Source organism: Chiloscyllium punctatum, chromosome 25 (genome assembly GCF_047496795.1).
Source record: "Chiloscyllium punctatum isolate Juve2018m chromosome 25, sChiPun1.3, whole genome shotgun sequence".
NCBI lineage: Eukaryota > Metazoa > Chordata > Chondrichthyes > Orectolobiformes > Hemiscylliidae > Chiloscyllium > Chiloscyllium punctatum.
In genome coordinates this window covers 76,318,779-76,332,739 of record NC_092763.1, presented here as the reverse complement: position 1 = coordinate 76,332,739, position 13,961 = coordinate 76,318,779, and the positions used below count along the sequence as shown (strand labels likewise).

At 40.6% G+C, this 13,961-nt stretch overlaps 1 protein-coding gene across 1 annotated transcript; it reads left to right on the top strand.

Annotated features, from left to right (window-relative positions):
• Positions 1-322: 322 nt before the first annotated feature.
• Positions 323-13,193, top strand: LOC140496077 (lysozyme g-like). The gene is made up of 5 exons (XM_072595592.1): positions 323-451; positions 2,978-3,064; positions 6,220-6,416; positions 9,756-9,894; positions 12,884-13,193. Exons 1-5 carry the CDS (start codon positions 436-438, stop codon positions 13,015-13,017), a joined length of 573 nt encoding a protein of 190 aa, XP_072451693.1. The 5' UTR covers positions 323-435; the 3' UTR covers positions 13,018-13,193.
• Positions 13,194-13,961: the final 768 nt, after the last annotated feature.

Genomic DNA, 13,961 nt, shown 5'->3' with positions numbered 1-13,961 from the left:
TGATTTTTGGAAATGGAAGTAGCGTGGTGAGAGTCACAGCATTGTGAACAAAACCTGGAATTCATCTGGATGTCAGGATCCTTCCCCTGCTTTGAAAATCCAGCCCAATTAACTGTGTTCCTTTCTCTCCATTGATGCTGCCAGAGCTAGTGAGAATATTAGCATTTACTATTTTTATTTCAGCTTTCCAACAATTGTATTTTACCATTGTGGTGATAAGTGGGGTTCTGCTGTCAGAATCAAACTTTGATGACATGTAACAGCAGCTTTGCATATTATCTGCTGAGTCAGACTCTTGCAGTATAATACGGGAGAACTTCAGTGTGAAAAGATTCTGAATAATTGCCAAGAACATTTCATTCTGATGACACATCTTGTATTTGTGTAACTTCCAGCTCCAGCCCAGCTCATTTGATTTCCTGTGTGACAGCAGCAATGTGCACAGTAATAGGTGAGTATTTCTTTTGATATTCCATTAGGCATTTGGATCTCAAATTAATGTTAAGAGTCAAAATATGTAATGGGTAGCATATTCTGATCAGTAAGTTCAAGAGATGTAGGATAGATAGGCAGGGGGGTGCAAGAACACAGCAGCTTCAGGAGATGGAGAAGTCGATGTTTCAGGTGAAAACCTTCTTAAGGAGGTAATCTTTGAGAATCTTAAATGCGAGGATAGAACAGACAGATCAAATGCCTTGTTCCTGTACTTTTGCTTTTAATGCGATTTTCTATGCATTAATTTGTAAGTTAACATTAAAGTGTAATTTTAAGGTGGCAGGAAATAATGTTTTACAAGGCGGAAGTACTGTTTCTGTACTCTCATAGCTATGAAACTGATGAAAGAATTTACTCCAATAACAACAATTCTGGCTGAAGTCAATTGCCCAGCAGAGTCAAAGGTCCCTTTCCCCTCCAAAGGTCCCTTTCCCCTCCAAAGGTGTCACTCCTAATGGCATTGCTCTGCGCTAAAAGTCACACTGTAGTTTCCTCCTCTGCTCCGACAGATACAGAGGGGCAGGGAACGTTAGCAAGAAGCAAAGATACTTCAAATGCCCCTATAGTCTGTAATACAGAAGGAAAAACATTTGGCATATGGACAGGAGGCAGGAAATGATGACGAGGAAACAATGGGAACTCAGGATGTTAGCTCATTTCTTTACTCTCTTTACGGAGCCAGTCAGAGAGTATTAAGCACTTGCCTGTTTCATGCTGTCTTATCCTTTTGCACTTATCATTCCAACTTTATTTGGTATGGTAAAGGAGGACATTGGGTAACTAGTTGTACAGTCTCATTGTTCTACACTGGTCTTTGTGTGAACAGAAATACATGTGCAAGTGTGGAAGATTGAAAGTTTGTAGCACTGGATGTTGCAGTAACAGTTACTCAATGATATTATGTACAATTTACACAATCAATAATCATGGCAGTGATTTAAATGATGCTGTTTGATACAATATAGTGATTCACAGTTTTTGGAATAAATGTACAAGTTTCTGAAACTTTTGCACAAATGGATGAAAGAATATATGACATTTTGGGAAAGCCTACAGATTGTAGGCTGCATTTATGGCATGCATATCAGCAAATCTACTCCCATTGCTGAGGGATTGGTTAATTGAGTTTATGCCACCCTCGCTAACCCCCATACATTTGCCACTACAGGTAAGTGCCAAGCTTGCCCAGTGATTGCACCAGTTCAGCCTCTTTAGATCACAAGACATTATATTGGCAGTTGATCTGTCTGCTTTATCTGACAGTCTGTGCATCCCATACCCCTGAAGTTTATAGGCAACACGAGCTGAGATGGATCTGGCAGCCATGTTGGTTCATTGTCCCTTCCCACGACAACACAGATTGGGGCATCTTAACAATGACACAGTTGGAAAAGGACAGGAACAAAGGTGGGTGGGCAATTTCCATGATTAAAAGTCCAATAACAGACGATGTGTCAATATAGATTGACCCCGCCCCATTTCTCCTTTACGATCGAGGCACCAGCAATAAAGGGAGGTAACCTCCCAGCGATAATCCAGGGAGTAAGGATTTTTGAGGTAAAGTGGGTCACCACTAGGGATGTCAGAGCTAAGACCTAACTTCCTCTAGCACGGAATCCCCTCTCACAATTGCCCACCACCCCCACCCAACTGCCTTGAAGAGGAACAGACTGCTGTACCATCTGGTCAGTAACCAATGCTGCGAAAGCTTCCCCAACTGCACACAGGGGCAATTTGGAGGGGTCTTGTCATGAATTGCAACCCCTTTGTCCAAAAATCAGGGTAACCTTAACTTTCCATCCAATATTTGAAATATTCTGGAGTTCACTTGTACTGATTAAAAGTTATATTTTAAAGGCAACATTTAATAAATAATGCCACTCCTTGGCTCTTCCCTCATAGCTCTACTAATTGTTAATCTTTGAATTTTTAATGAAAGGTGATATACAGAGTGTCATATAGAGCAGACAGTACAGAAGATAGAGAGAAGCTGTTCCTGCACATACAGAGTGAGAGGGCTTCGATCTACAGTGCTGCGCAAACAATTTCAGAAAAATCTTTGTCACATAGTTTGTAGTTAGGGTATGAAATGCACTGCCTGGAAGTGTGGTGGAGGCAGGTTCAATTGCAGCATTCAAGGGGTGATTATTTGGATAGTAAAGCTGTGCAGGAATATGGTGAAAGGGAAGGAGATTGGCATTAAGTAATAGAACTGGAGCAGGCACAATGGGCCAAGTCACTTCCTTCTGTGCCGTAACACTTCAGTGAGACTGTATCTCCAGTGAGAATGGAGATGTTTCTTCTGCTTGATTAGAGTCAGTTACCTCAATGTGGGGAGCACTCCTGGGTCAAATACTCCCCAGAAGCTGTTTTAGCCTTCACCTCACTCAGGATCAGAGGATACAGTATGGGCACTACTGCTGCATTTGCTTGGTGTTTGCCACTTTTCCATAACTCAGCCATTTTGTCTTCATTGTGCTAGATACCTCCATCTATGGCGATATCACAAAGGTTGATACAACTGGTGCTTCTGATAAAACAGCAAAACAGGACAGGCTGAGTGTAACAGGTGAGGAATCAACATAACTTAACATTTCCATGATTGGTATGCACCTGCAATGTACAGGAATACTTTGAAAGTGAATTCCCATTCACAGTTGTTTTATCAAGTTTTACTGATTCTGCAATTTGCATTCAAAATTGAGACCTTTATTGGAAAATTATGTTGGTCTTATCAGGAATTCTTTTGAACATAGTTTTAATGTGATGATGCATAGGCTCACAATCTTACTTTTATCCCTTACCCATAGCACTACCCTTTACATGGTGGCATGTTGGCTCAGTGGTTCGCACTGTTGCCTCACAGCACCAGGGATCCCAGGTTCGATTTCAGCCTCAGGCGACTGTCTGTGTGGAGTTTACACATTCTCTCCACATCTGCGTGGGTTTCGTCTGGGTGTTCAGGTTTCCTCCTGCAGTCCAAAGATGTGCGGGTCAGGTGAATTGGCCATGCTAAATTGCCAATACCGTTAGGGTGCATTAGTCAAAGGGAAATGGGCCTGGGTGGGTTACTCTACAGAGGGTCTTTGTGGACTTGTTGGATTGAAGGGCCTGTTTCCACACTGTAGGGGAATCTAATCTACACTGAGAGATAAGACTGACTTAGGCCTTCCAGTTGTATTACCACTACAATAAACCGCCTTGTTGCCAGGCTAACATTTCTGTCCTGGGCCGGCCATAGTGTTCCAATGAAGCGCAACACAAACAATGTTTTACGTTTTTGTCTGTGTTTAATGTGTGGCCTTTCACCTCCTCCTTCCTCACTGTCCAAAGGTGAAGCAGTGTTTTACCTACACTTCTTTTTGTCTTAATCTACTGCAATTGCTACTCAAAATGTGGTCTCCTTTACATTGGCAAGATCAAACACAGACTGGGTGGGTCCTTTGTGGAACACCACTACTCTATCCAGAGGATTGTGGGCCTGTCACTCATCCAACGAAAAGCTAGAGGAACAATATGTTCATTTTTTTCCCACTATTTCCCAGCCGTTTCAATGCTGAAGAAGAGTTACTGTCACCAAAACATTAATTCTGCTTTCTCTTCAGAAATGCTACCAGACCTGCTGAGTTTCTCCAACACTTTCTGTGTCTGTATTGAGAGACAAGTCAGATTACCATAGAAACCTGGGCTTGGCATTAGGGTATTCTTCCCTTTCAAATCCTGACCAAATCCTTAAAGGTGGTGGCAAACAACATGGTCTGTGCTTTATTAGCTGTTTATCTTAAAATACTGTACATCTTTATGACTCTGTGACATCCATGAACAAATTTATAAGAAGCCAGAGAACTGGACAAAAAGAGTACAATTTCCAATCATTTATTTGGGATGGTGGGGTCAGTTTTAATTGTTACGTTGAAAGCATGTGTTTTCTAATTATTGAAGAAAACTTAAAGTGCAGGCTTAGCTGCCCAAATGGAAAGGCTGGGACACGGGCTGTTCCAAAATAGTTTCATGAAAAATTGGCTGTTAAAGTGATACCTGAGTTTTGGTTACTGTTTTGACAACAATTCAAATTTAGCCAATGACTTCAAATTATGCCCAGGATACTAAAACTCAATTGCGTTTGAATTTATTGTTTTAATGACATCGGACCAATGAGAAGGAATGATGTTGGGGGTATAAAAAACACAGGCCTTTTTAAAACTGAGCAACTGCCACGAACAGCAGAGCAACTACGACAGAGCCGGAGACCTAACTGCCCATCAAAAATCTTGTTCTCAACGAAATTAGGAGACACACTATATCAAAAGGAACCTTTTCTTGTAACATATACTCACAGTAAAAAGAAAGTAGAACACCTAGGGAGATCAGCAGATGGAAGATTGAAGACAGCAGAGAACCCAGAGACTCTGTGGACATGAAATTAAGTTAATGTAACGTCTAATAGTTGTCTTATTGGAACAGAATGTTAATAGGTTTGTGTTCAGTCAGGCGAAAAAATGTTCAGATTTTTAATAGTGCTGTTTATTTCAGGACTGCAAGGTGGTTCAGTGGTTAGCACTGCAACCTCACAGAGCCAGAGACCAATGTTCAATTCCAGCCTGTCTGTGTGGAGTTCACACATTTTCTGCGTGTCTGCATGGGATTCCTCTGGGTAGTCCAGTTTCCTTCATAGAGTCATCGAGTCATAGAGATGTACAGCACGGAAACAGACCCTTCAGTCCAACCTGTCCATGCCGACCAGATATTCCAACCCAATCTAGTCCCACTTGCCAGCACACGGCCCATATCCCTTCAAACCCTTCCTATTCATATACCCATCCAGATGCCTCTTAAATGTTGCAATTGTACCAGCCTCCACCACTTCCTCTGGCAGCTCATTCCATACACGTACCACCCTCTGCATATAAAAGTTGCCCCTTAGGTCTCTTTTATATCTTTCCCCTCACACCGTAAACCTATGCCCTCCAGTTCTGCACTCCCCGACCCCAGGGAAAATACTTTGCCTATTTACCCTATCCATGCCCCTCATAATTTTGTAAACCTCCATAAGGTCACCTCTCAGTCTCCGACGCTCCAAGGAAAACAGCCCCAGCCTATTCAGCATCTCCCTGTAGCTCAAATCCTCCAAACCTGGCAACCTTCCACAGGCCAAAGATGTGCAGATTAGGGTGGATTAACCATGCTAAATTGACAATAGTGTTAAGTGCATTAGTCAGAGAGAAATGGGTCTGGATAGATTAGTTTTCAGAGGGTCAGTATGCACTTGTTGGGCCAAATGGCCTGTTTCTACACAGTTGGGCCAAATGGCCTGTTTCCACACTGTAGAGAATCTAATCTTCCATTAGGAAAATAAGTTATCTTTCTTTGCATAATGGAAATTAGGAGTTCTCTTTCACTCCCTCACACTGTTAACAGATTACGAGGTGAGGAGAATCGACGTTTCGAGCATAAGCCCTTCTTCAGAAAGAAGGGCTTAAGCCTGAAATGTCATTTCTGCTGTTCCTTGGATGCTGCCTGACCTGCTGCGCTTTTCCAGCAACACATTTTCAGCTCTGATCTCCAGCATCTGCAGTCCTCACTTTCTCCTCGAAAGTTTTTCTGGGCGCTTAGTTTTAATTAACAGAGAGGTTCGATTTCTGTGTCTGATGGTTACAGCACACAACACACATCTGTTAATGTCAAGTGCAGTGCATTGGGTTTTTATTTGAATTTCTTTTTCAGGTGTCGCTGCCTCTCATAAGATGATGAGCATGGATTTGAACAGAGTGAACAAGTACAAGGTTTTGATCAATAAAGTTGCCTGTGCCAACCAGATCGATCCAGCCATAATTGGTGCTATCATCTCCCGGGAATCCCGTGGTGGCAATGCCTTAATAAATGGATGGGGAGACAACGGAAATGCTTTTGGTCTCATGCAGGTAGGCAGCAAGTCACTTTACGAAACCCTGTAAAGCAGATCTACATAAATACACAGATATTCGGAACAGAGTTAGGCTATTCAGCCTTTCTAGAAGAGTCTGGTCATTCAGATGGACCATGGTTGATTGGATTGTGACCTCCAACTCCAATTCCGTCTTCAATAACTCCCTGATCATGTAGCCCATTACAAACCCAACTATGAGTGAACAAAGCAGGTCAGACATCATCTGAGGAGCAGGAATGTCAATACTTCATCAGGAATCCTTCATCTGGCTTCCAACATCTGCAGTATTTACTGTTTCCTCCTCAAACCCAGCTATGAGCTATGTTCGATGGTGGATTTTCTGTTTCTGCTAAACCATGGATGAGGAAAATTGGTGTGACAGCAGTGATTGGGTATGACAATGATGCAGTGACCTTCCACACACCAAAGACAAAACGTGCAAGTTGTTCCTTGATTCTGGGGCATTCATGAGGCTAAGGTATGGAGTTACACAGAGGAAAGTGTTTCATTGATGTGAAAAGAGTAAGAAATAGTTCATTTCTTTTCAAAATGGATATTCTAGAGGAATGAGTAGATCATTAAATACCATGTCCTAATTACAATTATACAAGGCATCAGCCCACAGATCAGGATCATTCTTGGGTTGAAGTCATTTGAAAATACAAGCATAGATTAATACATTGATTCTTGCATATTACAATCCAGCTAGCTGTACCCTCATACTGGAAATGCAGATGCATTTAAATATACAACATGTAAAACTGCTTTTAAGTTGCAAGATATCAGAAAAACTAAGCAGGATTCCTTCTTGATTTTCTCATTTTCTCTTAATTCACTCCATAGGTCGCGACTCATTTTAGTTTCACCCTCTGTGGTGAGCAGAGGCATGCTGGTAAAATGTTGAAAAAGATCCTTCTTGCATTGTTACCAGCAGGCAGATGGGTTTGGAGTTACTGTTTTCAATGGCATTTTATTTCTAGTCATTCATTCCTGGTGTCAGCACTGAAGAAAGAATGATGAAATGGTGCATTCCTCGGACTGTGGTTACACCCACAATGCTATTAGCAAGGGAGTGCCAAGATTTTCACACTGCGACTGTTAAGGAGTGGTCATATAATTCTAAGTCAGAAAGATCTGTGACTTTGAAAGGGAACATGCTGGTGCTTGTATCACTTGTATCTGCTGCCCTTGTCTTTCTAGATGGTAAAGATATATTATTGAAGAAGACTTGTTGAGTTATTGACACGTGTCATCAATGGCACACGAATAGTGAAGGAAGTATATTTAAAGATGATGTTAGAGATAAATATTAGTGGATTCTTTTTTGCAGACAAACTAGACCCAGCACCCTTTTAGAAATGGTCCCATTTCTCTTTTGGGAAACATCACGTAACTCTTGAGAGAGAGAAATTGCTATTTTGGGAGAGTTGAAGTTAACATTGATAGGAATAAAAGGGAAATAAACGCATTGAATTTGTCAAGTAGAGTGGAGCTGTTAAAGGAAATCAGGAGGCGAGCTAGAGAAGAAGGGTTGTTGAGTGTGTGGAATCTTCTCAGGATAAAGAACAGCAGAGGTCCTTTGCAGGTCTGGGAGAGTATGACCCTGAGCTGGGGCAGGGCTGACTGCAGGGAGAGTAGGTGGCAACGCATGTCTGAGAGTTTGGAACAGAGGATCCGAAAAAATGTTGTCAAGGTGTCAGGACATTTAAATCTTTGCTATTTAAATTTTTGAAAAAGGAAACTCCATAGCATTAAAAAGAACAATGCTTGCCATTTCATTCTGTTTGTTGACATAAGCCTGGGGATAATCATTGCAGGATTAAAGCTGCATTTTATAACCTATCATTATCTCAGTGGGATCTTTGTCAATTCAGACTTTGATTGATAGCTCCAAGTGCTTGTTAATTCTCCAAAGTGGGACTATGAGTACAGATGCATTTTCTTACAAGGATTTAAAGATTATTGCAATAAATTGATTTTTTAAATCAATCGAAGCACTCTTTCAAATGTTGTGGATTCATCAGTTAGAATTTTAGAAGTAAATTTAATTCTATCTCAGATCCTGAGATATAGCCACTTCGCCACTGTTTTAGAGACGGGAGGTAGTGACACCAGTTTGAAAAACTGATCAACACAGCAAAATCATAAACCATCAGGCAAAGGTTAGTCCTTCAGTGACAGCCTGCATGACAGAAACATCAACGACATGAGTAAGCCATTCAATCTAGTCAGCTTTCCCCATTCAATGAGGTTGTGACAGATCTATATCTCAGCATTATCTCTGTATCTCCTACATAACAGAATTCCATCAATCCAGTCTTGAAAGTTCCAATTGTCCTGCGACATTTAGGGAAGGCCTTGGCCTTCAGCATTGTTATTGCATTTCTGAGCCAGAAATGAATAATTTTCTGGGGTCTTGTCATGACACATGGTGGAATCTCAACAAATCTGGAATTAAGATGCTAATGATGGACATGAACCTGTTGTTTTTTTCTCTTTATTCATTCACAGGATGAGGGCATTGACAGCTACTTATTGCCCAGAGGACAGTTGAGAACTAAACGCCTTGCTGTGGGTCTGTAGTCACATGCAGGCCAGCCCTTCCCCCACCTCACCCCAGTTCCAAACGTCCAGCTCAGCACCGTCGCCATGACTTGTCCTACCTGCCTATCTTCTTTTCCACCTATCCACTCCACCCTCCCCCCCTGACCTATCCCCTTCATCCCCTCCCCCACTCACCTATTGTACTCTATGCTACTTTCTCCCCACACCCACCCTCCTCTCATTTATCTCTCAGCAACTCCCAGGATGACAGTTTCCTTCCTCAAAGGACATTAGTGAACCAGATGAGGTTTTCCAACAACCAATTCACAGTTATCATTAGACTTTTAATTCCAGATTTTTTTATAAATTGAATTCAAATTCCACCATCTGCTATGGTAGGATTTAAATCCTGGTCCCCAGAACATTGAGTCACTGGATGAGCAGTCCAGTGATAATATCATTAGGCCATCACCTCCTGATGTTGTTGAATGTCAATAAAAAACCCATCTGATTCACAAGTGTCCTTTCGGGTAGGAATATGTATGTCTAACTTACAAGTAACTCCAGATCTGAGCAATGACTCTCAACTGCCCTCGGAAGTGGCCTGGTGCAGACTCTCTGTTTTAAAAAAAAAACAAATATTGACCATACCAGTGACACCCACATCCCATGCAAGAATACAAAGAAATCCAGAATACAACATTGAAATCATCCTGATATTTATGTTTGAATTTATTCTCATTGCTCTAAAATCTCTGTGCATGGAAAAGAAATGTAATGTTTATTTCAGGTTGACAAAAATTACCACACGGTGGTTGGAGCGTGGGACAGTGTGGAGCACCTACAACAGGGTACTGAGATACTGACGAGCATGATTAAATTAATAGCAGGAAAGTTCCCAACTTGGACCAAAGAACAGCAGCTCAAAGGTTTGAGACTTTTCATTTACATATAGTCCCATAGGAAAGAATTTATCAATAAGAATTCATTCCAGCATTTAAGATGTGTGCAAACTGCCTGAGGTCATAAGTAGGCCATTCATCTCCCCAAGTCTGCCCCACCATTTTGATCTGCCTGATGTCTCAAATACTGTTATGTGTCAACTCCCTCCTATATTTTCAATGGTCTAGCCTTTACATACCCCTGGGGTAGAGAATTCCAGACATTCACTCTCTCTGGCCGAAAGGAATTCCTTCACATCTCAGTTTTAAATGAGTGTTCTGTTGTTCTGTAACTATGTCACCTAGTTTGTGATTCACTAACTAGCAGAAACATCTTCATGACATCCAGCCTATCAGGGCCCCTCCGAATTTGCAATCTGTCGATAAAATTACTCATTATTCTTCTAAATACTAATGGACAGAGGTCTCATCTGCTTGGCTGTTCTTATAATATCAACTATTCATCCCAAGAATCAACTAACTGAGACGCTGTTGCACTATCTCCTTTGTTAGTCTATTCTTGCGTAAAAAAGAGTGACCAAAACTGAATACAGTAATACAGGGGTGGCCAGAACAAACAGCCTGTATTATTGTAGTAAAACTTACCTATTAAACTCCAACCACCAAGAAACAAAGGTCAAAATTCCATTTGCCTTCTTAACTATTTGTTGAACCTGCACGTGACTATTTGTATTTCATACACAGGGAAAATCAGATCCCTCTGAGCTGAACTTTCTTCCATGATACTGTGCTATTTTATTCTTCCTTCACAGTGCATGACCTCACACCTCCCCACATTCAATACCATCTTTATAGCCACTCACTCAACCCATCCAAATCTCCTTGCAGACAACTCACATTTTCATCATGTCCTCCCATCTTTCCTTGTATTATCAGTCAACATGGATTTATAACAGTCTGTGTCCTCTTCCAAATCAGCAGTACAGACAGTAAATAATTGAGGCCTAAGGACTGATCCTCATGACACTCCAAGTGTTACATCTTTCCAACCTGAAAAAGACCCATTAATCTCAACTCTCTTTTTTCCTTTGTGTTACCTAATGCTTAATCCATTACCCCAATTTTGTGAGCTTCTACCTTTGCAATAACCTTTTATGTGACATCTTCAAAAATGCCTTCTGGAAATCCAAATGCATCATATTGAGTGGTTCACCTTGATCAACTCCTCAAAGAGCCCAAACAAATTTGTCAAATATGATTTTCTTTTAACAGAACTACGGTGACTCTGGTTGTATTATGGTTTTCTCAATGCTCTACTATTTCTTCCTTAATAATGAATTGTAACATTGTCCCAATGGCAGATATTGTTTGGGTAGCCTATTGTTTCCTGCTTTCTATTTCCCTCCCTTCTTGAACAGGGGTGTTACATTAACAGTTTGTCAACCTGCTAGAATCCTCCAAAAAACCAGTGAGTTGTGAAATCTTCCTTCCACTATCTCTACCGGCACTTCCTTTGAAACTCTTAGAAGCGGGCTTCAAGTCTTCGTGACTTGTCCACCTTTAGTATCATTAATTCATCAAATACTTCTTCTTACATGATAGAGATTGCTGTAAAACCTTTTGTAATATTGGCATTTTGCTTGTGTGTTACTTTGGGATATTTGCAAAATCTGCTGCTGGGAAAACCAATCCAAAATCTTGGTATTAATTAGCTTCCATTTCTCTGTTATTAACCCCAAATTGCATCTTGCAAATCCCACACTTAGTTTAGCTAATCTCTTTCTTTGTATATACCTGGAGAAGCTCTTGCTACTTGCTGTTATTTTATTAACATTTTACCTTCGTAATGAATTCTCCCCTGCTTTTCAGTCATCTACCGCTGCTTTCTCAAAGAAAATGCCCAATCCTTTAGCCTTACACAATTTGTTGCCATGTTGCATGTCTTCAGTTTTGATTGGCTGCTCTCCTTGACTGGCTTTGTTAACCACGAGTAGTTCTTCCTTCTCATTAAGTCCTTCTTTTTGACCAGGATAAATTTTTGTTCAGCATAATGTCTGCCGTTTAAATGTCTGCCATTGCTCATCCATTGATTTCCCTCCTAGTTTATTTAGCAACCCACTTTAGATAACTCTTTCTTCATATATTTTTGATTGTGTTTATTTAAATTGAGAACACTGTATTGAGACCTCAGTTGCTCACCTTCAAGGTGAATTTGTAGTTTTACCTTGTACTGTTTGCTATTCTTTAGATTATTCTTAACCTCTTATTAAAGCTACCTCATTAAACATTACTAGATCTAAAATAGAGTCATACAGTCATACAGCAGTTGTGCAATGTATTGGTTTAAGAAATGATCCTTGATCTCAACAAACTTGCTTCAATGTTACCCTTGTTCATCTAATTTATCTAGTCAAGATGCAGATTTAAATCGACTATGGTAATTGTCCTATGTATACAGTCATCGAGAGGTACAGACTCTTCAGTCCAGCTCATCTATGCCAACTGGATATCCTAAATTAATTTAGTCCCATTTGGCAGTTTTTAGCCCATATCCCTCCAAACCCTTCCTATTCATATACCCATCCAGATGCCTTCAAGTGCTGTAATTGTACCAGCCTGTACCACTTCCTCTAGCAGTTCATTCCATACATGATATCACCTTGTGTGTGAATATTTTTTTTCCCTTAGGTCCCTTTTAAATCTTTCCCCTCTTATTTTAACCTATGCCCTCTATTGTTGGACTCCCCACCCTCTGGAAAAGACCTTGACTATTTACCCTATCTGTGTCCCTCATGATTTTATAAACTTCTATAAGGTCATCCCTCAGCCTCTGACGCTCCAGGGAAAATAGCCCCAGCCTATTCAGCCTCTCCCTATCACTCAAACCTTCCAACCCTGGCAAGTTTAATATTGTTTGATAATATCTCCCACAAAGCACTTCAGGACCTTTCACTTTGATACTATTGAATGCATGTTGTTATTGCAGTAAATGCATTTTCTTGTCCCTTTATTACAGGTGGGATTTCAGCATACAATGCTGGGACAGGAAATGTTCACACTTATAACAGAATGGATATTGGTACCACTGGAGATGATTATGCTAATGACGTGACTGCAAGAGCCCAATGGCTGAAGAATAATGGATATTAAATCCTCATCCGTTTTCTTTCCATTGATACTGGTCCTGAACATTGCAGTCTATAAAACATCAGAATACTTTTTATCCTCATACAATATTAATAAGTAAAGTCAATTAAACTTGGATCTCAAAGAGATGTAATCATCTAAAATGCATTGGGAATAAATATAGACATCAAACATAAAAAGTACACTTGTAATTTTCATGAGTGATGTCCATGCAAATTGGGCTGAAAGGAATAGGGAATATTTAAAAGCAAGAGATTATGTCAAAACCACTTAGATTTGCACTTTCTACTATTTGTTAAGTTAGCTCAAGGTTGAATTTGCCCAGATACATCTAGACTTCATGTCAATCTGGGCCAAGCCAATTGGTGAGACAGAAGATTGAGAGATGCTCCATTATGCATCGAGTTTATGGATAACTCAATCGTACAGGTCAAAGAACTAAGAACAATACGACACAGGAACAGGCCCTTCAGCCTTCCAAGCCTGTGCCGACACATTTTGTCTTTTCATACTATAACTGTTTTCATTTACAGGATCCCATTTCCCTCTATTCCCTTCTGGAATGCTGCTATTGTGTTTGCTTCCACCACCTCCTCTGACAGCGCATTCTAGGCACTCACCACTCTGTGTGTGAAAAATGTGCCTTGCACATCTCTTTTAAACTCCTTTCTCCCATACCTTGAACCTATTTCCCATAGTAATTGACACTTCCACCCTGGGAAAACGCCTCATTCTTTCCATTCTATCCATGCTATTCACAATCTTACAAACTTCTATCAGGTCAACCAACTTCCTGCATTCCAGTGAAAACAAACCCAGTCTATCCAATCTTTCTTCATAGCTAAAATCCCCATACCAAAGCGTCCATGTTCTTCTGGTACTGTTGTGACCAGAACTGTATGCAATATTCCAAGTGTGGCCTAACTAAAGTTCTATAAAACTGCAGA